This window comes from Salarias fasciatus, unplaced genomic scaffold (genome assembly GCF_902148845.1).
Source record: "Salarias fasciatus unplaced genomic scaffold, fSalaFa1.1, whole genome shotgun sequence".
Lineage (NCBI taxonomy): Eukaryota > Metazoa > Chordata > Actinopteri > Blenniiformes > Blenniidae > Salarias > Salarias fasciatus.
In genome coordinates this window covers 132,255-155,034 of record NW_021941404.1, presented here as the reverse complement: position 1 = coordinate 155,034, position 22,780 = coordinate 132,255, and the positions used below count along the sequence as shown (strand labels likewise).

Sequence of the window (22,780 nt, the reverse complement as noted above, 5' to 3'; positions counted from 1 at the left end):
TCTGCTTCACACGTTGCTGAAAGTCAGGACACAGTAAACAGGATCATGGTAGCTGTGATATGATCTCAGGACGCCAGACTGGACACAGTGGTCGGGCTGTGAAATGAAAATCAGGTCCAGCAGTGTGTTCTTCTCTGTGGTGGAAGCAGTGATGAGTTGAGCATAACCTCTGGTCTGAAACAGCTCCAGAATGGGCTTCTTGGCTGTAGATGAAAGGTTTTCATTAAAGTCTCCACAGACAATGATGGGCTGACAGTCCAGAATCTCCAGAGAGTCCAGAAGGCTGCTGAGATTAGCCAGGAAAGAAGTCACGTCATAGTTAGGAGGTCTGTACACTGCTGCGATGATAGCACTCACTGGAGCATCAAGCTTCAAGGCCACAAACTCAAGATCGGTGACATTCAGCAGATACTGCTTCTCTCGAGCTTGGATGTGGTTTCTCACATAGATGGCTACTCCTCCACCACCTCTGCTGGCAATCTGAGGGAAGTTGCTGTAGGACAGGTGTCTGTTACGTCTGAACAGGTTGTAGCCTGGTAACTGAAGACTGTCTGCAACAAAGGAGCCCTGCAAATGGGTTTCAGTGAGACACAAGATGTCAGCCAAACACATTTCATGGTGGCTCTTGATGTCATTGATGTGAGCCGGTAATCCCTCAGTGTTATGGTGGATGATGGTCAGGGTATCAGGTCTGCTCAGGGTTTCTCTCATCTGTAGAAGAGGCATCATCTCAGCTGGACTGGCCTGTCTCATGCTCTCCAGGGCTGCAGTGATCTGTTGACTGGCGTAGAACTTACTCTCATCCATGTCTACAATGTAGAGTCCACTGAGAGAAGTGACTCTGCTCACAGCAACATAAGCCATCCCAGGTTCAAAGATGTTCTTCAGTGACACCACAGCAGACTGCATACTCATTCCCTGGACCTTGTGGATGGTACATGCAAAAGCCAGTTTGATGGGGAACTGTCTGCGCACCACACCTTTCTGCTTCAGGTTGTCTTCCTCTCTCTGAATATAAACCACATCATCATTTTGTTCTGAGGACACATGGCTATCCATTCGGAGACCCAGCTTAGTGACATGATCATTTTCTGAGATGCACCGCACCAGAGTGCCAAAACTTCCATTGACAAGACCACTTTGCACATCAATGTTTCTGGTCAGCATGACTCGAACGCCCTCAGCAACCTGTAGAGAGTCTGGTAGCTCATTCCTGCCTCCTTTGACTGGTGTTTGTTTCCGTGTCATTCTGCCAGTCTGAGGATCTTTCTCGAAGTCATCTGCATCAATGGTGATTATGTTGTCAAACAGTTCAGCCAGCCTTGCAGAGTTGTGTGCATCCACCTGTTTGTTCGTAGCATAGATGTGCAGGACATCAGTTGGACAAAGAGCTGGTTCTGTTACAGTCTGATAAATCAAAGCTCGGTCAGCTTCAGACAACTCAGCAGACTTGTCTTTGACTCGGATCCTGTTCAGCATCTCTGCAAAGGCAACGTCATCTTTCTGCCGCATGATCTCAGTCAGAGTGATCATCTGGAAATGCTCGTGCCACAAGTCGATTTCAGAGGGGTCAAACACACACAGAGGAGTGGAATGCCTCACTGGAGGAAGTTGATAAAAATCTCCAACAGCAATGACAGAAACTCCTCCAAAAGGTCTCTGACTGCCTTTGATCTGCTTTAGTCGAGCATCAACGTAGACAAACAACGGCCTGGAAACCATGGACACCTCGTCAATGATCAGGATTTCAGCGTTGAGGAGCTCTGCTCTGACTTCATCCAGCTTGTTACCAAGACCTTGGATTGGAGGTTTGAGACTTCTGGGTAGCTTCAGCAGTGAATGGAGAGTTGAACCTGAAATGTTAAACGCTGCTGTTCCAGTGAAAGCCGTCAGCAGGACAGTAGGCTTACTGATGTCAACCTCATCACAATGTCGTGGAACATTTCTCAGAATCTTCGATGCTTCTGAGTGAATACATTTGATGAGATGGGATTTCCCAGTCCCCGCCCCTCCATTAATGTAATAGAAGAACTGCTCTGGACGAAGGCCACAGACTCTGCGAATGCACCATTCTCTCACAGTGTAAAAGAAACCAGCCTGCTTTAGGTTGAGACTCTGATACATGTGTCTTAACACAGCTGGATCGATCACAGGAGGCTCTCTGGTCACTCTGGCTTCACTGACTGCATCAGCTTGACGGCTGTACTCGGGGACATTTTCCTGCTCAGGATCATCAGGATGTGGTTGTTCAGCATCATCATCGTAGTCCAGTCTCACAACTTCAGACTGAGGAGCAAGGTTACACCACTCATCCATCACACCTTGATTCTCTTGAAACTCTTCAACAGCTTTCTCAATCTCTTCACTGTTTTTCTCATATTTTTCTCTGTTCTGTTTGACGATCACTTCCACCGACCGGCCGTGGTTCCAGCCTGGCAGCTGAACCCAGCCGGCTCTGTAAAAGCTCTGGTAGGTTGGAAAGCCTGGTCTCTTCAGTTCCTCATCTGATCTGTGTGGAAGGTACAGCTTCAGTAATCTGCCATGGAAGTTCTCAGAATCTCTTTCCTCTGAGCAACGGTAATATCTGATCACAGCTGGTTTATCGTTCTTTCTCCTCTGTACAAAGCCCATGTCATTCAGCAGTGGAAACACATCAGCTCCTTTGCTCTCACGGACAAACCTGCAGGTGGCAGCAAAATCCGCCATGCACATTTCCTCAAACTCTGGTGTTTCTGGTCTGTTCTTATACTTATCCGCCAAAGATGTCATCCAGATGTTTGTACATTCATCAGTGGTGTTCTCAAGGAAAGACAGAGGGCGACTCATTCTCAGAGGGTTCTCATCTGTTGGTATAAAAACTGCAGCTCGGGAACACTTCTTCATCTTCAGTCCACATGCTCTGGCAACACACTCTTGTGCGCTGATTTCTCGTTTCTTGGAGTAGGCCTGCATGACTGCTTTCATCTCCTCACTGTCATTCACGTTGCTGGTGTTGGAGTTATTGATCACTGTTTTCAGGTACTCTGAGAGTCCAGCTTCCTTCTTGGTGATGTACTTGGTCAGATAATGAATACAGCCATAAGCATTCAGGATGTAGGACACGTCGATGTTAGCATCCCAGGCTGTGAGCAGGTGTGGATTGTAGGCATTGATCCAGCAATCCTTTGGATCTCGCTTCAGCAGGACAGCACTGGATTTGTTCAGTTCATTCAGGTAGAACTCATATTCAGCCACGGTTAAATCACACTGAGCCAGAAGCTGATCTAAACTCATGGAAGCTGCTTCAGGTTCATTCAGGAGTCTGTTCAGAGGTCTCAGCTTAGTCGTTGCAGTTGCAGTATGTTTACCACCATCAGGTCTCGTGATCATTACGTTTCTGCAGGGAGGTTTGGGAAACCCAAAACGGCACCCAGAGCCAACACTTTTGAAGCACGTCTTGGTGTGTGTACGACTGTGTTTCTGGACTTCACTGACTTTCTTGTACAGGTCGGGTTGAGTGTGAGGGTCAGGGAGCTGAGCTGTGATGTATCTGGACACAAAATCACACACAGTCTGATCATCATCCTTTTCAAACACAGGGGCACCTTCAACCCAGAGCAGGCAGTGAATGTGAGGACTTCCTCTGTGCTGAAACTCCACTCGATAAAAGAAGTCCACAACTTTACCCAGTGGCTGAGCAGGCGAAAGCAGCAAATCTCTGAACAAGGCCTCCACTCGCTTATCAAACATGCGCATTGCTGTCACAGGATTACTTCTCAGGATGTCACATTTTTCTGACCAGTCCAGCTCTTCAAAATTCACCTCCTCACCTTGCTGTCTCTTGATTGCTTCAATCACTTCAGGCCATCGCATCTCAGCAGCTGAAAACGTGCAAAAGAAGGTGGGAGTGCCCAGCTGTCTTATCATGGCAAACAGTTCACTGGTTTTCTGGTGCCAGTAGGCCGGAGTACCACGTAATGCTCTCATGAAGCGAAAAGCCTCGCGGTTTCTCACAAGTTTCTCTACTTCACGTCTGTCTTGCAGCATTCCTGAGGTTATTTTTCGTCCGTCTCTGGTCATGGGTTTGCCTTTTCTCAACTGGATGGTCATGCTGTTGGTAGCCAGGTGAACCTCAATCACAAACTGTGCAAAGAACAAATAATTAGAGTCTCTGGCAAATCTGTCATCAATAGAGAAAAGTCTGGATTTGAAGTAACTGCTGGGTGACAGTTTGACACGTCTGCTCTCATCCAGGGTGTTTTGACCTGTAGGAAACTGTACAGGGAAAGCCATGGCCTCAAGTTTAGGGGTCTTAAAAAAGCCGACTGGACTGTTTCTCTCAGCTGGAGCAACACAGTAGATTCCTTCACTGAAAGACATGATTTCCTCTGCTACATTAGGAGGTTGAAGACAAGATTCCAGAGCAAAGCCACCATTGGGCATGTCACCTTCCTGCTGTTCTTCAGGTCTGTTCTCTGGTTCTTCACCATCACATGACAGAACATCGAAACCATCCTCAGCCTCATTTTCACACAGAGCATCTTTCTCAAACCTGTCAATCTCCATCAAGTCTGCTTCATCAAACTCCTCCATCTCTTCATCGTCATCATCATCATCAGGCAGGGTGGGGTCACACAGCTCAGCTTCTTCTCTGATAGTGATTTCAGAATACTGTGGGTGAATCTGTTTGAGTTTATGCAGGGCCTGCATCAGTTTAGACCAGGTGACAGTCTGGAAGAGCTGATGTCCTCGGTAACACAGGCGTCTCTTCAGTTTCACTCTCATTACCTGGGATTCACTTCTCAGTCTGGGCAAAGCTTCAACTGTTTCCTGGATCTCAGATGGGACACACACCACATTTCCACGGATTGCACTCTGTCTGCCTTTAGGAAGAGGAATGATTTTAGCAAAAGGAATGCACTTGCTGATCAGATGTCTCTCTAATATGTTCAAGTCTGACAGTTCTGATGGAATGTCAACAAGCTCCAGGTTATTGTGTACAGCCAGGGAGGGCATGGCTCCACGTCTCAGGTGATCATGGCAGGTATGACAGATCCACTCTTTCTTCCTTTCATCAGGAACTTTGCACTGTTCTTCACTTCTGCAGCTCTCATTACAGTGATGAACAAACTTTCCAGTGAGACAAGCTGCCACCAAGTTGGGATTTTTCAAATACCTTGTTCTGGTACAAACTTTGACTTGATTAGGAAATGAAGCTTTATGACACACAGTACATACCGATGTTGGTCCAGCCTTGATCTGAGTTCTGAAAATGGAAATGGCCTGTCCAATCAAACTGTTGTCTTGTTGCTGTGGTTGTCGGTGAATCTGACGGTATTTACGTCTAATCCTCAAGGCACATCTGATATTATGCATTTTTCTAAATGCCAGATTGTTTTGATACCGGTCTTGCATTACCCTTCTCATTAGCAGCCTGTGTTTACTTCTGAATGCTTGGTCCTGGAAATAACGTGTCATATAAGATTTCTGCCGTTGTCTGAAGACCTCAGAGTTTCTATATTTTGACGTGATGTATTGTCTCTGTTTCTGCTGGAATACAGGGTTACTTTTGTACTGGTCTCTGATGTACTGTCTTTTCTTCTGTCGGATTACATCACTGTTTCGGTAGAAATTTCTTACCAAATCTCTGTGTTTTTGTCTGACAGCAGGATTGTTTCTGTAGGACTTTTTAACTTGACTTCTCTTTCTTTCTTTCACCGTTTCAGTTGCATAACTTCTTCTGGAATAACACTTTTTACTTTCTCTGTATTTTGAATTTGAAGCATACTTCTCTCTTCGTTTCCTGTTTTGATCTTTTCTGAGGGGATTCTTTCCTGAAGACAACCTTCTCTGAATCTTTCTTCTTTCATGTTTGCTGAGTTTCGACAGTTTATCAGAGGTTTCTTTCACCACAGCTGGACATTCAGTTTCTGGTTGCACTGAAGGGACATCAACTTGTTGATTCAGGGACACTGACACTTGACTTGAACTGCTTTCCAAACAAACTTCAGTGATCATTGTGTTCAGACTGTGTGATTTTGATTCATCAACAACAGGTGTCTGTGCAGAGTGTGAAGCAGCAGGTTGTGGACTTACAGGTCTGGTGCTGACAAACATCAGAGGTTTGAACTCATACTGGGTCGTGGATGAGGCGCCATGTTCTCTGTAGCAGCGTAGGAGTCGATTCACCATGTCCTGGAGATGTTTGAACGTCACCATCACAGCTGTTCCAGAATCTTTGTTTGAACCATCATCTTTTCTGGAGTGAGGATCAAAGAAGCCATATCTGCCACTGGGAGTCCTGAACACTGCAATACACAACCTCGTCATGATCAACAGAGCATACTGTACATCATCAGTCAAACAGTTCAGCCTGGAAGACAGGGAAAGGTAGGTATCCATACATCCAGATGGTGGGTTTCCAAAGGTGCCAAAGACAGGAAGTATGGAGAGATCAGCTGTCAGAGTAGAGCTGCGAGAAGGAACGAGGTTAGGGAGTTCATCAGAGGCCAAATGTCCAGAACCATCAGTGTGGACTTCTGGGTCGTTAATAACCTGTTGATATAAAACGTTCCCTTTATCCAGAACAAGGTCCAGGTCTGCTTTTGAGATCGTCTCGTTCTCATGGAGGAAAGCCAGAAATGTCAGAGAGTTACATGTACACTGTTTGTTTGCATTGTCACCATACCTGGCAGAGCTCTGGCTGCGGGAAGCACACAGTCGAATCTCAGAGGGCAGTTCTGTTACCATCACATTACCTTCATCACATGGGGTCATCGTCACCTCACTGCTCACATCTTTGACTTCTTCAGGATTCAGCGCCACAGCCGCCATGTTCTCACAGAGATCAGCAGAACCTTCTGCTGACTGAGGAGTTGCACCATGGGATCCAGTCTGCTGCTGGAACCGACGTTTCTGAGCTTCAGATCTCTTGTTAGGGCGAGGCATTTTCACAGGCAAACCTAAAATATAATGAAGTGAAACAGATGTAGAGAGACACTCCAAACAACGTTACCAGATTCACAACAGGAAACACTCAACTACTGACTGACAACACTGAGGCGTCAACACACAAACAGGAATCACAGTATTGCTTTTCAGTATTTCTCAAATGAATGCGCAGGTGGGATTTCCTGCAGGTTTATCCCAATCATTCGTTGGAGGACCACCAGGTCTCTCGGGTGGGACTCAAAAAATTGAACGAGTCCCCAAATTTCACAACGGCCCCAATAAATTGAGTTGTCGACGGAGGCGTGTTCCCAATAAATTGAGTAGGTCGACACACAAGCTTGACTGGAAAAAATTTATGAGTCAAGTAACTTTTGACCAAAAATAAAATAAAAAATCAGGCAGAGTGGGACAGAGGAGAGGGACAGAGGAGATGGACAGCTAGACAGAGGTCCAGGCAGAGGAGGAGAATGACAGGACAGATAGAATGGTTCAGACAGAGCAGGAGAATGACAGGAAAGACAGAGATTGGTTTTAGACAGAGGGGGACAGAGGAGAGGGACAGAGGAGATGGACAGCAAGACAGAAAGAAGAGATCTTTCGTGAAGATGGGTTGGAGATGATCCAGGTACCTGCAGGACAGAAAGAAAGAAATGAGTGACTGTTTAAGGAAACAGCAGAACCAGCATACAAAATGATTAGAACAATCTGTCACTGAAGGCAAAACTATGAAAACAGCCGGTCCGTGCTTGGCCTGCTAGCTGCATGTTGGGGTTCGTTTTGTTTTTTATTTTTTTTTCTGTCTACCTGCTGCCGCTCTGTCGCCGCTCTCTGGATTTTTTAAGCTGTCTTTCAGGCCAGCAGCATGAGAGGAGGACAAAAGATGGTTGGTTTGTTATGATTAACACCCTGAGGGTGTGTGTTGCATGTGTGTCTGTGTGGAACCTGCATGTGGCTCCTCTGAGTGTGCGTGTGCGTGCACGTTTGTATGCGGTAAATACTGTATATATTGTGGGTGGGAGGGATGGGTTTATTTTGTAATGTTTTCATTTTTTTCTTCTTTCTTTTCTACCCATCATGGGACCAATAACTTTTATCTTATCTTTTGAAATGCTGTTGCTTTTATGATATGAAAGGTGATTTATCAGTAAAGATTGAACATAACTTCAAGTCTCTGTTGGGCTGGGGATCTTATAACAGAGTAAAAAACTCTTGTTTCACTTGTTTTTCCACAAACGTGTTTCAAGATTCAGTAACAGGAAGAGTAGCTTGAAATAAGAGTCATACAAAAGGAATTCTTTCAAAATACAACAACTGACTTCAAGCATGACCAACATCATAAAAGAGAAACCAGACAACTTTCCTCACAGCTCATCATATGATCACATGTTCAGTGTTGACAATGGGATTGAAATATTTAGGAGGTTCTGGAATTATTTCATCTTATATTTCTGATTTTTGTTTTTCACACAAAAAATATATTTACAGTTTTCTGTCAGAAACCCTTCTGGAGACATTATAAGAACATCCAGACTTATTAAAAGAACAGAGTAGTTTTATGAACCAGACATTTATTAAAAAAATTCCTTTACTGTTTGAAAAGAAACTTTTCTATGAAGTAAACATCACTAAAACTTTGGAAGAAGCTTCAGTAATAAGAACAATAGAGACAGATTACTGCTCAAAAATAGATTTCACACACTGGATCTCAGCCAAAACGCTGAACAGTGATTTAAAAAAGATTTATATTGTGAAGTAAACAAATAATTCCTCAAAATCTTAGTTAAAATGAAAAAATAGAGATATAGTTTTTGTGTCTTATTGTTAAACAAAATAAAAGGTCACCCAATCCTGTTTCAACTGCGCAAATAGAGAAAAAAAGAACATTTCTTTAAAAAAACACAGCGAATCAATTGTTTATAGTTTACTATTTAGTTTAGTCTTTCTTTTTAAATCTAAAAATCAGTTTTATTAAAAAAAGTATGTCAACTCTTGGATACTTGTCTGACAAATTTCTACTAGGGGTGTGCGATATGACGATATAAGATCGTTAAGGATTATAACGTCGGGACGATCTCATAAATCATAAAGATCGTTAAACCGTCTATAGGGCACGTTCTCCTCGTTCTTTTTTCACCTATATATAATATTTTTTGGAGTGATGATGTTACCTGAAAGCTTCAGATAATATTAGCTAAATATTCCCTCTAGTGCAGTTATCCACATACATAACAGATACATGTGGAGCAATGTTAACAATGATTAAAAAAAAGAAAGAAAAAAAACGCAGCCACAGCCAGCGCTGCGTTCAGGACGCAAAGGCAGCTAACAGCGAGCGGAGCGCTGTGGAGCTTCTCTGCCTGGAGCTGCTGCTGGGTGGAGGCTGTGTCAGGCAGAGCTGGTTTACAGCAGCAGCACGGGATCGACAAGAGATCAGCCACCATAGAAACACCCCAACAAGCTGGAGGGAGGGACGGTGAAGCCAGCACCGATGCTAATGCTAGCTAGAGAGCTACCGCTAGCAGTTCACAAGCTAGCATGAGGGATTTTATATACAACAAATCACAGAAATGTGAAAAGACACTAAGTGAACAAACCATCAAGTTAACAGCTGAAACGGACCTTTAGTCTGATCACTAGTGGAACGTCTTTGATTTAATGGGATGAGGGGCTGCATTTCAATGGAGACAGAGCCCTCTAGTGGTCATATAGCGCAACTATTAAAACTAAATCCCATTAAAACTGCTAAAAAGCTATTTGATATGTTTAGTTTTTTGTGTTACAAGTGTACTTTATTGTTCATTATCTTTTACCTCATTTTTAAAAGGAGATAAAAGCTTAGATCTCTGAACAAAAAATTATTCTCAAGCAGCTGTATTATTCACTGAGGTTATAGATATTAAAGTTAAATTGTTTTTGTTCTAAATTGTTGTCCTTTAAGAGGTAACCAGCTAAGTTTGCATTTTTATTGACCTTTTTTAATAATCAATTTGGTGTGTTTAGTTTTTGTGTTACAAAACTGCACTCTATTGCTGTTCATGACTTTTTATGTTTGTGCTCATTGCACATTTTGATTAGAAAAAAACCTGTACTATTTAAATTAAAGCCAGTTTCTTTAGCTTAAATTGTCTTTTTTTTTCTTTTAGTGTTTTACATGTTTAAATACATTTTATATGTTTAACATTGGGGGGAAAATGGTCAAACTTGCAAATTAGTCTAGAAAAATCAATACAAAAAAGAATCGTGATAAAATCGTGATCGTGATAATAATTTTAAAAAATCGTGATATGACATTTTTGCCATATCGCCCACCCCTAATTTCTACATTTAAAAATGTTATTTCAATATTTCTTCTCCAATAAAATATATTTCCTACACAGACATATTTTGATTAGTTGAAGTAATTTCAGTCACATAAACTCTATTTCTATCTCATATTTGGGCTTAATTTTTGTTGTAGTACAGAAAGAGGATGAAATGTGTTCACTGGTTCAAAAGAAAACAATTATTTCTTGATTCCAGAGCGAAACTGTTTGTCTTCCTGGTCCACACCAGTATTCCCTGGCCCTGTTCCTGCAGAGCCTCTATCCCGCAGCTTCCAGCTCAGTCTCTGCTTCAACACACCTGAGTCTAATGACTGTGTCCTCAGCAGCTCCCAGCAGAGCCACTAACAGCCTGTTACTGCAGCAGGTGTGTTGAAGCAGGCTGGACTCACTGAGCCACACAGAGTAGAGACTGAAAATATACCTCTATCTGAATAAATAATAACTTAAGCAATATTAAACAGTCATGTGTGTGAAGTTTGACACTCACCAGTCCAACAGTAGAGGAAGGCAGTTCTCTGTGTGAAGAGAGACATGAATTAAACCTCTGGTCAGCAGGAAACTGATGAAGAAAACTGCTGAGTCATGCTACATGCTCCTTTAAAACTTACTGTTGACAGCTCATACCAACAACAGCAGTTGAGGGGAAAAGCTCACAATGAAGCAAAGCATTACAGACAGCAATGAACACTTTAACACACCTGAAACATGAATTAACACCACTAAGCTGGCTTCATGTTAGCCACTTAGCTTCTGCTAGCAGCGCCTGCTAGCTAGAGCGTTAGCCGTCATTAGCATCATCAAACACACTTTTAGAGACAATGTAACTCTCATTCATTCGACCCAAGAGAGACTCCAGAGACTGGAGAGGTTCTCTGAAGCCAGTGGAAGCGAGACACACGCTGTTTATGAAGTTAAAACCGAGTTTCGACAGAGTTTTTCAGAGGAGCTGCGGACTTACCTCTCAGATGCTGCAGCGGAGTGACAGGCTGACGGAGCGCGGTGCGTTCAGGAACCCTCCGAGAACAGAGCATCAACCGAGAAGTTCAATTTCTGAGCTTTTTTCAATCAAATACAGTTTTTCTGGTCCAATAAAATATCGTGAAGATACGGAAGACGGATATACTTCATTAAAATAATAAAAAAAATGTTCAGCTTGCATCTACAAAATATAGTTTTTATTTTCCACTCAGAAAATGGATGAATGTATGCTGTGCATTACTTTTTCTTTCAGACAAAGCAAATGAGGAACACACACACACACACATCTCAGAGACAGACTAAGGCACAGCAGACAGACTAAGAGAGAGAGAGAGAGAGAGAGAGGGAGAGAGGGAGAGAGAGAGAGAGGTGTTGTGCTTGGAGTACTTTGACTATTGAGTTGATATTTCTACACATTAATGCTGGCTGTTTTTCCACTGTCTGGGTTCATAGTGTAAAGTTAACAGGTGTTTCATTCATCACTTGTAGCTTAAAGGGAGCACAGCCACTTTTCTCATACTTCCATGGAGGAGTCATGGAGCGCTCACTGTCTCTGATCATGAGACAGGGGTGCAGGGTGGAGGCTGAGCCCCAGTACTCTGTGGACAGGTGCTCCTGGACATAAGAGCTCAGATGGGACATATTAATGTTATGAGCTGCTGTCAGTGAAACAACTGGGCTGTAAACACCACGACGTTGCTCTGCAGACAGGCCTTCATGTTTCTGAGCAACCTGGATCACACTCTGGAGGAATCTGGATATGACAGTCTGTCTGTCAGCTCCGGACTTATGGCTTTGACTGTGGACAGGTGAGACATAAATGTCAACAACGCCCAAACAGAGAGCGTCCTGCATTGGCTCCATGGGCCGCGGCGCATGAACGTTTAAAGCAGTAGAGCGCTCTGTCCCGGTGAGCCGGCAGCAGAGACATCCTCAGCAGCAGCAGCAGCTCACCGGGTTGATAGAAGAAGTAAAAAGCTTAAAAAGTGTGGTTTTTAAACATAGTTTAAATAATCTGTACACACTGACACACACGTACACTCATCACACACACACAGACTGACACATATCAGAGACAGACTGACATACCACAGACAGACCGACTCACACACCACACAAAGAGAGAGACTGACACACACGCACACACACACACACACACACACACACACACATACAGACTGACACACACACACATAGACACACACCACACAGAGACTGACAGACAGACAGACACACACACATACAGACTGACAGACAGACACACACATACAACACAGAGACACATACACACCACACACAGAGACACACACACACACACACACACACACACACACACACGCGCACACACACACACACACACACACACACACACACGCTCACACGCACGCACACACACACACACACACACACACACACACACACACACAGACTGACACACACCACACAGAGACTGACAGACACACACACACACATAGACACACACCACACAGAGACTGACAGACTGACAGACAGACACACACATACATCACAGAGACACGTACACACCACACACAGAGACAGACTGACATACACTTATATTCACACACACGTTCACACACACTCAGACACACACACACACACACACACATACACACACACACGCACACACACACACACACACACACACAGATCTTCAAGAAAAGATGAACAAAGCATTAATATGCATAAAAAGTTAGATGTCTTAAAAGTGGAATTGTGAAAGTTAAAGTCCAAGTTAAGCAGAAATAAATTTGTGTTCTGAGTTTGTCACACTGCATAAACATGTGTCATTAACCACTGAGCCACATTTGAATGATTAAAAAAATTGCCAAGTATATAAAATAAGGTCTCAAAATCATGGAAAAACAAGCTTCTCTCTGCTGTGAAACGCTGGGGGCGTGTCAGCTAGAAGCGCTGGAGCCACGCCCACAGCTGGAGGGGAGGCGCCTCCAGTGCTAGCTTGTTAGTGTTAGCTTCCATGGAAGCTAACGCTAACAGCCTCATGAGACAGACCAAGCCAGACCAATTTGAGCCATCAGAGCCAGAAACTGACTCAGAGTCAGATGCTGAGAGTGCTCAGCCTCGTTCCTCACAGTGTCCATCAGAATGCTCATTTATTTGTTTAAATTAAACAGTGGGATTCCCCGGTCCGCACCAGTTCTAAGCCAGCTGCTAGGCTGGGAAGGGAAGGGCCCAGCGCGTGTCCAGAGACGTCGCAGCTGCCGCTGTCGGCCACCGACCGCCAACCCGACCCCCTCCGAGGCGGCTTCGGACACTGCCCCGCGTAGGAACCCCACGGTGGCGGGCCTGGGGTGAGCTGACGCCCCGCCGCCCCCCCGGGAACGAGGGCAACCCGCGTCGACGCAGGTGTATTTAGCTAACGGTATCGTTACCCTGCACACTGTGGCACGCAGGGAAGATGCACGAGCGACAGAGGTGACATGTCTGGTTAGCTGACTGGTTGACTGGTTAGCTAGCTGCAAATTATCGTATGAGAGGCTAACCGAGACTCGAAAGCTAGCGGGAAAACCTCTGATGCTAATTCGCTAGATGTATTTATATCTTCAGCATCCGGGGGGCGGGTTTATGCAAATGATGGCCGCGTTACGTAACGCGGCCCCCATTTCTGACCCGCCCATGAAATCCTGAACACAGAAGCGGTGAAAAAAGTCTGCGAAGTCTACCTCCAAAATTAAATCATTAATGGAGGAATGGCTTTTATATGTTGTAAAGAAACACATTTATGACCTATTTAAGGTGTTTAGAAGAAAATGGCTGATTTTGGTTAACTCGGACTTTAAGATATTGTTAAAAATCCAGAAAAAACATTTAAATTATTGAAATGAAGAAGACAATGGCATGAAGAAGTGTAAAATCAAAAAAAGAAAAAAACTGAAAAAGTTGGAAGTCTTTAAAGTTTAAATGAAAAAGTAAAAAAAATGTCAAAATATGCTCAAAAATTAAAATGTAAAAGCTAAAAATCTTAAAAACACTGAAGAAAGCATTGAAATCACTTAAAAAGTTGAATGCTTCATGATAAAAAAGTAAAACTTAAAATACCTTTGAAAATCTTGAAAACATGAAAAGTTTTTTGTAGAAGCTGAAAACATTGAATATCTATACAGTTGAAATGAAAAAGCTGAAAACATGAACTTGAAAACACTTGAACTTATTATAAGAAGTTTGAAAAGAGTAAAATCATGGAAAAACACTCGAAAATAAGCAAAAACAGATATGAGAAAGTTGAAAAAAATTCATCGAAGTTGAAAAACATTGGAAAAGTTTTAAAAAGGTGAAAAAAGTAAAAAGGAAAAGGTCGAAAAAGTTGAAAAAACTCAAAAATGAGGTAAAATATTGAAAATAGTTTACGAATGCTGAAAAAAATTGAAAAAAGGAAAAAAAATCAGAAAAAGCTAAAAAGACTTGAAAAACTTTTAAAAGGTGAAAAACCTGGAAAACATTGAAAAATGCTGATAAATGTTGAAAAAGTTTGAAAACGCAAAAAGCTGGAAAAGGTCGAAAACATTGCAAAAGGTCAAAAGGTTAAAAAACATTGAAAAAGGTTGAAATAGTTTGAAAACACTGCAAAAAGTTGAAAAAGGTTGAAAAAGTTTGAAAACACTGTACAAAGTTGAAATAAGTTGAAAACATTTGAAAACACTGCAAAAAGTTGAAAAAGGTTGAAAAAACTGTAGAAAGTTGAAAAAGTTGAAAAATGTTCAAAAAAGTTGAAAAAGGTTGAAAAAGGCTGAAAACACTGCAATAAGTTGAAAAAGGTTGAAAAAGGTTGAAAACACTGCAAAAGTTGAAAAAGGTTGAAAAAGTTTGAAAACACTGCAAAAAGTTGAAAAAGGTGTAAAACTGCAAAAAGTTAAAAAATATTGAAAAAGGTTGAAATAGTTTGAAAACACTGCAAAAAGTTGGAAAAGGCTGAAAAAGTTGGAAAACACTGCAAAGAGTGGAAAAATTTTGAAAATAGTTGACAAATTTCAAAAACGCTGCAAAAAAAATGAAATAAGTTGAAAAAGGTTGAAGAAGCAGTGAAGTCAGTGTCAGAGTAATAGAGGATCAATAGAGCTCCAGTCTTAATGGAAAAATCCAGACTAATCAAGCAGCAGTCAGCACAACAGGTGTGTCTGTTGCTATGGAAACCAGCTGCACAGCAGCCATGACAGTGAATCAGCACTTTTTTAATGGAGTGCGCATGGTTGAAGAAATGGCATTTCTTGGGGCCCGAAAGGCAAAATTGAAAAAGATTTTCACACAGTCAGATTCAGAAGCCTTTCATGAATTTAATGGTGCAGGAATCATGTCTGTAGGATCATCCATTCAGCCACGGCGATTGTGCGAACACGAGTGAAGTTTTGGATTCAGGCGTCTCCAAAATGCATTGGAGCGGATGGGAGAAAATTATGCACTCACCTCAAACAAATGCCTCTGGAGAGAGAAATGTTTGAGATAGAGACAAAGTGACTCAATTGTACGGGTCACAAGAAAAATGCCTACGTTTTGAGAGGTTATTGTGAAGACTGAGCTAGAAATGTGGTCGTACGGACGAGAAAATTATTATTTTTTTGGTTAAAATTCAGAGCCTCCCCCACTCTAAATTCGAATCTCCCACTCTCGCTTTTCCAATACACACCCATTGTAAACTCCAAAAACGGCTGAAATTCTCTCTGTACTTGAAGGCTCACAGTTTAAATTTGGTAGAAGATCTTGCAATGATATTACATACCTGAATAGAGGACAAAAATGCCTACATTTTAAAAGTTAAATGACTTTTCTATGTGAAAGTATGACAAAGTTTTAAGGGTTCAAATTTGAAGGAGTTGAAAGGTCAGTTGAAGGGGTTTTCCATCCACTTCAATGTTAAAAATAATTTTAAAAAGTTGAAATATTTCAAAAAGTTTAAAAAAGTTTAAAAAGTTTTAAAAGGTTTAAGAAAGGGTTTAAAAAGTTGAATAGTTTAAAAGTTGAATGGTTAAAATCGGTTAAGATTTGAAGGAGTTAAAGGGTTATAAAGTTTAAAAATTTCTCCATCCGTTAATATGGGGCAAAAAGTTGCACAAAAGTTGAAATATTTCAAAAAGTTTAAAAGGTTTTAAAAAGCTAGAACATAGCAGGAATGTCCTTAAAAAGCTGAACATTTTGATACTTGAATGGTTCAAATCAGACAAAAACTGTAGGAGGAGTTAAGCGTCAAAAAACGGGGGAAGAAGTCAGAACTAGAAAAAATTTGCAGTTCCTGAAGAAACTGCAAGTGTGAATGCTGAGCTGAAAATGTTAAACTGTAATGCAGAAAAACTGAATAAGAAAAGGTGAAAAACCCTGAAATAAAGTTGAAAAAGGTTGAAAAACTTTGAAAACACAGCAAAAAGTCGAAAAATGTTGAAAACAGTTGAAAAAGACTGCAATAAGTTGAAAAAGGTTGAAAACACTGCAAAAAGTTGAAAAAGGTTGAAAAAGGTTGAAAACACTGCAAAAAGTTGTAAAGGGTTGAAAAAGGTTGAAAAATTTTCAAAAAAGGTTGAAAACACTACAAAAAGTTGAAAAAGTTTGAAAAAGGTTGAAAACAATGCAAAAAGTTGAAAAGGGTTGAAAAAAGTTGAAAAAGGTTGAAAAAGGTTGAAAACACTGCAAAAAGTTGAAAAAGTTGAAAAAAAGTTGAAAAAGTTTGAAAAAGGTTGAAAACACTGAAAAAAGTTGAAGAAGGTTGAAAAAGTTTTAAAACACTGCACAAGCTTGAAAAAGGTTGAATGTGGTTGAAAAATGTTGAAAACACTGCAAAAAGTTGAAAAAGTTTGAAAAAAGTTGAAAAAGTTTGAAAAAGTTTGAAAACACTGCAAAAAGTTGAAGAAGGTTGAAAAAGTTTTAAAACACTGCACAAGCTTGAAAAAGGTTGAATGTGGTTGAAAAATGTTGAAAACACTGCAAAAAGTTGAAAAAGTTTGAAAAAAGTTGAAAAAGTTTGAAAAAGTTTGAAAACACTGCAAAAAGTTGAAGAAGGTTGAAAAAGTTTTAAAACACTGCACAAGCTTGAAAAAGGTTGAATGTGGTTGAAAAATGTTGAAAACACTGCAAAAAGTTGAAAAAGTTTGAAAAAAGTTGAAAAAGTTTGAAAAAGTTTGAAAACACTGCAAAAAGTTGAAAAAGTTTGAAAAAGGTTGAAAACACTGCAAAAAGTTGAAAAAGTTTGAAAAAGGTTGAAAACACTGCAAAAATTTGAAAAAGTTTTAAAAAGGTTGAAAACACTGCAAAAAGTTGAAAAAAGGTGAAAAATGTTGAATAAAGTTTAAAAATGTTGAAAACACTGCAAAAATTGGAAAAAAGTTGAAAAAGGTTTAAAAAGTTTGAAAACGTTGCAAAAAGTTGAAAAAACTTTAAGAAAGTTGAAGGAGCAGCAGAGTCAGTGTCAGAGTAACAGAGGATCAATAGAGCTCCAGTTTTAATGGGAAAATCCAGACTAATCAAGCTGCAGCAGCACAACAGGTGTGTCTGTTGTAATAGAGACCAGCTGCACAGCAGCCATGACAGTGAATCAGCACTTTTTAATGGAGTGCGCATGGTTGAAGAAATGGCATTTCTCAGGGACCGAAAGGTGAAATTGAAAAAGATTTTCACACAGTCAGATTCAGAAGCCTTTCAGGAATTTAATGGTGCAGGAATCATGTCTGTAGGATCTTCCATTCAGCCACACCGATTGTGCGAACATGAGAGAAGTTTTGGATTCAGGCGTCTCCAAAATGCATTGGAGCGGATGGGAGAAAATTCTGCACTCTCCTCAAACAAATGCCTCTGGACAGAGAACTGTTTGAGATAGAGACAAAGTGACTCAATTGTACGGGTCACAAGGGAAATTCCTACGTTTTGAGGGGTTATTGTGCAGATTGAGCCAGAAATGTGGCTGTACGGACGAGAAAATCATTTTTTCTTTGGTTAAAATTCAGAGCCTCCCGCACTCTAAATTTGATTCTCCCACTCTAGCTTTTCCAATACACACCCATTATAAACTTCAAAAATGGCTGAAATTCTCTCCATACTTAAAGGCTCACAGTTTAAATTTGGTAAAAGATCTTGAAATGATGTTACATACCTGAATAGAGGACAAAAATGCCTACGATTTAAATGTAAAATGACTTGTCTATGTGAAAGTATGACAAAGTAGTAAGGGTTCAAAGTTGAAGGAGTTGAAAGGTCAGTTGAAGGGGTTTTCCATCCACTTCAATGTTAAAAATAATTTTAAAAAGTTGAAATATTTCAAAAAGTTGAACAAAGTTGAAAAAGTTTAAAAAAGTGGAAGAAAGGGTTTAAAAAGTTGAATATTTTAAAAGTTGAATGGTTAAAATCGGTTAAGATTTGAAGAAGTTATAAGATTCCAAAGTTTGAAAAAATCTCCATCCGTTAACATGGGGCAAAAAGTTGCACAAAAGTTGAAATATTTCAAAAAGTTTAAAAGGTTTTAAAAAGCTAGAACATAGCAGGAATGTCCTTAAAAAGCTGAACATTTTGATACTTGAATGGTTCAAATCGGACAAAAACTGTAGGAGGAGTTAAGCGTCAAAAAACGGGGGAAGAAGTCAGAATAATACTAGAAAAAATTTGCAGTTCCTGAAGAAACTGCAAGTGTGAATGCTGAGCTGAAAATGTTAAACTGTAATGCAGAAAAACTGAATAAGAAAAGGTGAAAAACCCTGAAATAAAGTTGAAAATGGTTGAAAAAGGTTGAAAAACACTGCAAAAACTTGAAAAAGGTTGAAAACACTGCAAAAACTTGAAAAATGTTGAAAAAGGTTCAAAACACTGCAAAAAGTTGAAAAGGGTTGAAAAAAGTTGAAAAAGGTTGAAAAAGTTTGAAAACGTTGCAAAAAGTTGAAAAAACTTTAAGAAAGTTGAAGGAGCAGCAGAGTCAGTGTCAGAGTAACAGAGGATCAATAGAGCTCCAGTTTTAATGGGAAAATCCAGACTAATCAAGCTGCAGCAGCACAACAGGTGTGTCTGTTGTAATAGAGACCAGCTGCACAGCAGCCATGACAGTGAATCAGCACTTTTTAATGGAGTGCGCATGGTTGAAGAAATGGCATTTCTCAGGGACCGAAAGGTGAAATTGAAAAAGATTTTCACACAGTCAGATTCAGAAGCCTTTCAGGAATTTAATGGTGCAGGAATCATGTCTGTAGGATCTTCCATTCAGCCACACCGATTGTGCGAACATGAGAGAAGTTTTGGATTCAGGCGTCTCCAAAATGCATTGGAGCGGATGGGAGAAAATTCTGCACTCTCCTCAAACAAATGCCTCTGGACAGAGAACTGTTTGAGATAGAGACAAAGTGACTCAATTGTACGGGTCACAAGGGAAATTCCTACGTTTTGAGGGGTTATTGTGCAGATTGAGCCAGAAATGTGGCTGTACGGACGAGAAAATCATTTTTTCTTTGGTTAAAATTCAGAGCCTCCCGCACTCTAAATTTGATTCTCCCACTCTAGCTTTTCCAATACACACCCATTATAAACTTCAAAAATGGCTGAAATTCTCTCCATACTTAAAGGCTCACAGTTTAAATTTGGTAAAAGATCTTGAAATGATGTTACATACCTGAATAGAGGACAAAAATGCCTACGATTTAAATGTAAAATGACTTGTCTATGTGAAAGTATGACAAAGTAGTAAGGGTTCAAAGTTGAAGGAGTTGAAAGGTCAGTTGAAGGGGTTTTCCATCCACTTCAATGTTAAAAATAATTTTAAAAAGTTGAAATATTTCAAAAAGTTGAACAAAGTTGAAAAAGTTTAAAAAAGTGGAAGAAAGGGTTTAAAAAGTTGAATATTTTAAAAGTTGAATGGTTAAAATCGGTTAAGATTTGAAGAAGTTATAAGATTCCAAAGTTTGAAAAAATCTCCATCCGTTAACATGGGGCAAAAAGTTGCACAAAAGTTGAAATATTTCAAAAAGTTTAAAAGGTTTTAAAAAGCTAGAACATAGCAGGAATGTCCTTAAAAAGCTGAACATTTTGATACTTGAATGGTTCAAATCGGACAAAAACTGTAGGAGGAGTTAAGCGTCAAAAAACGGGGGAAGAAGTCAGAATAATACTAGAAAAAATTTGCAGTTCCTGAAGAAACTGCAAGTGTGAATGCTGAGCTGAAAATGTTAAACTGTAATGCAGAAAAAGCTCAATAAGCAAAGATAAAAAACCCTGAAATAAAGTCGAAAAAGTTTGAAAAAGTATGAAAACGCTGCAAAAGTTGAAAAAGGTTGAAAAAGTTTGAAAACACTGCAAAAAGTTGAATCAGTTTGAAAAAGGTTGAAAACACTGCAAAAAGTTGAAAAATGTTGAAAAACGTTGAAAACACTGCAAAATGTTGAAAAAGTTTGAAAACGCTGCAAAAAGTTGAAAAAAGTTTAATAAGCTTGAAAAACGTTTTAAAAACTTGAAAAAGGTTGAAAAGGGTTGAAACCACTGCAAAAAGTTGAAAAAAGGTCAAAAAGATTGAAAAATGTTGAGAAAGGTTGAAAAAATTTGAAAACACTGCAAAAAGACGAAAAAGGTTGAAAAAGGTTCAAAAAAGTTGAAAAAATTTGAAAAAGGTTGAAAACAATGCAAAAAGTTGAAAAAGTTTAAAAAAGGTTGAAAACACTGCAAAAAGTTGAAAAATGTTGAAAAAGGTTGAAAACACTGCAAAAAGTTGAAAAATGTTGAAAAAAGTTGAAAACACTGCAAAAAGTTGAAAAAGTTTGAAAAAAGTTGAAAAATGTTGAAAACACTGCAAAAAGTTTAAAAAAGGTTGAAAACACTACAAAAAGTTGAAAAAGGTTGAGAAATGTTGAAAACACTGCAAAAAGTTGAAAGGGGTTGAAAAAGGTAGAAGAAGCAGTAGAGTCAGTGTCAGAGTAACAGAGGATCAATAGAGCTCCAGTCTTAATGGAAACATCCAGACTAATCAAGCTGCAGCAGCACAACAGGTGTGTCTGTTGCAATGGAGACCAGCTGCACAGCAGCCATGACAGTGAATCAGCACTTTTTAATGGAGTGCGCATGGTTGAAGAAATGGCGTTTCTCGGGGACCGAAAGGCGAAATTGAAAAAGATTTTCACACAGTCAGATTCAGAAGCCTTTCGTGAATTTAATGGTGCAGGAATCATGTCTGTAGGATCATCCATTCAGCCACGGCGATTGTGCGAACACGAGTGAAGTTTCGGATTCAGGCGTCTCGAAAATGCATTGGAGCGGATGGGAGAAAATTCTGCACTCTCCTCAAACAAATGCCTCTGGAGAGAGAACCGTTTGAGATTGAGAAAAAGTGACTCAATTGTACGGGTCACAAGAAAAATTCCTACGTTTTGAGGGGTTATTGTGCAGATTGAGCCAGAAATGTGGCCGTACGGACGAGAAAAGAATTTTTTTTTTGGTTAAAATTCAGAGCCTCCCGCACTCTAAATTCCTTTCTCCCACTCTCGCTTTTCCAATACACACCCATTGTAAACTCCAAAAACGGCTGAAATTCTCTCTGTACTTGAAGGCTCACAGTTTAAATTTGGTAGAAGATCTTGCAATGATATTACATACCTGAATAGAGGACAAAAATGCCTACGTTTTAAAAGTTAAATGACTTTTCTATGTGAAAGTATGACAAAGTTTTAAGGCTTCAAATTTGAAGGAGTTGAAAGGTCAGTTGAAGGGGTTTTCCATCCACTTCAATGTTAAAAATAATTTTAAAAAGTTGAAATATTTCAAAAAGTTTAAAAAGGTTTAAAAAGTTTAAAAAGGTTTAAGAAAGGGTTTAAAAAGTTGAATATTTTAAAAGTTGAATGGTAAAAATCGGTTAAGATTTGAAGGAGTTGAAGGGTTTCAAAGTTTGAAAAAATCTCCATCCGTTAACATGGGGCAAAAAGTTGCACAAAAGTTGAAATATTTCAAAAAGTTTAAAAGGTTTTAAAAAGCTAGAACATAGCAGGAATGTCCTTAAAAAGCTGAACAATTTGATACTTGAATGGTTCAAATCGGACAAGAACTGTAAGAGGAGTTAAGTGTCAAAAAACGGCGGAAGAATACAGAATAATAATAAAGAAACAGGAAAACAAAGGTGTGAATGCCTTCAGCATTCACACAATAATACTAGAAAAATTTGCAGTTCCTGAAGAAACTGCAAGTGTGAATGCTGAGCTGAAAATGCTAAACTGTAATGCAGAAAAACTGAATAAGAAAAGGTGAAAAACCCTGAAATAAAGTTGAAAGAGGTAGAAAAACACTGCAAAAAGTTGAAAAAGGTTGAAAACACTGCAAAAAGTTGAAAATTGTTGAAAAAGGTTCAAAACACTACAAAAAGTTGAAAAAGTTTAAAAACACTGCAAAAAGTTGAAAAAGTTTGAAAAAGGTTGAAAACACTGCAAAAAGTTGAAAAATGTTGAAAACGGTTAAAAACACTGCAAAAAGTTGAAAAAGTTTGAAAACACTGCAAAAAGTTGAAAAAGGTTGAAAAAGTTTTAAAACACTGCAAAAAGTTGAAAAAGTTTGAAAAAAGTTGAAAACGCTGC

General features: G+C 39.9%; 1 protein-coding gene across 1 annotated transcript; it reads right to left on the bottom strand.

Moving 5' to 3' along the window:
* Positions 1 to 4,479, bottom strand: LOC115385777 (uncharacterized). Its single transcript, XM_030087846.1, has 2 exons — positions 358 to 4,479; positions 1 to 203 (listed from the first exon to the last, which is right to left on the bottom strand). The coding sequence occupies exons 1-2, from the start codon at positions 4,420 to 4,422 to the stop codon at positions 111 to 113; spliced, it is 4,158 nt and encodes a 1,385-aa protein (XP_029943706.1). The 5' UTR covers positions 4,423 to 4,479; the 3' UTR covers positions 1 to 110.
* Positions 4,480 to 22,780: the final 18,301 nt, after the last annotated feature.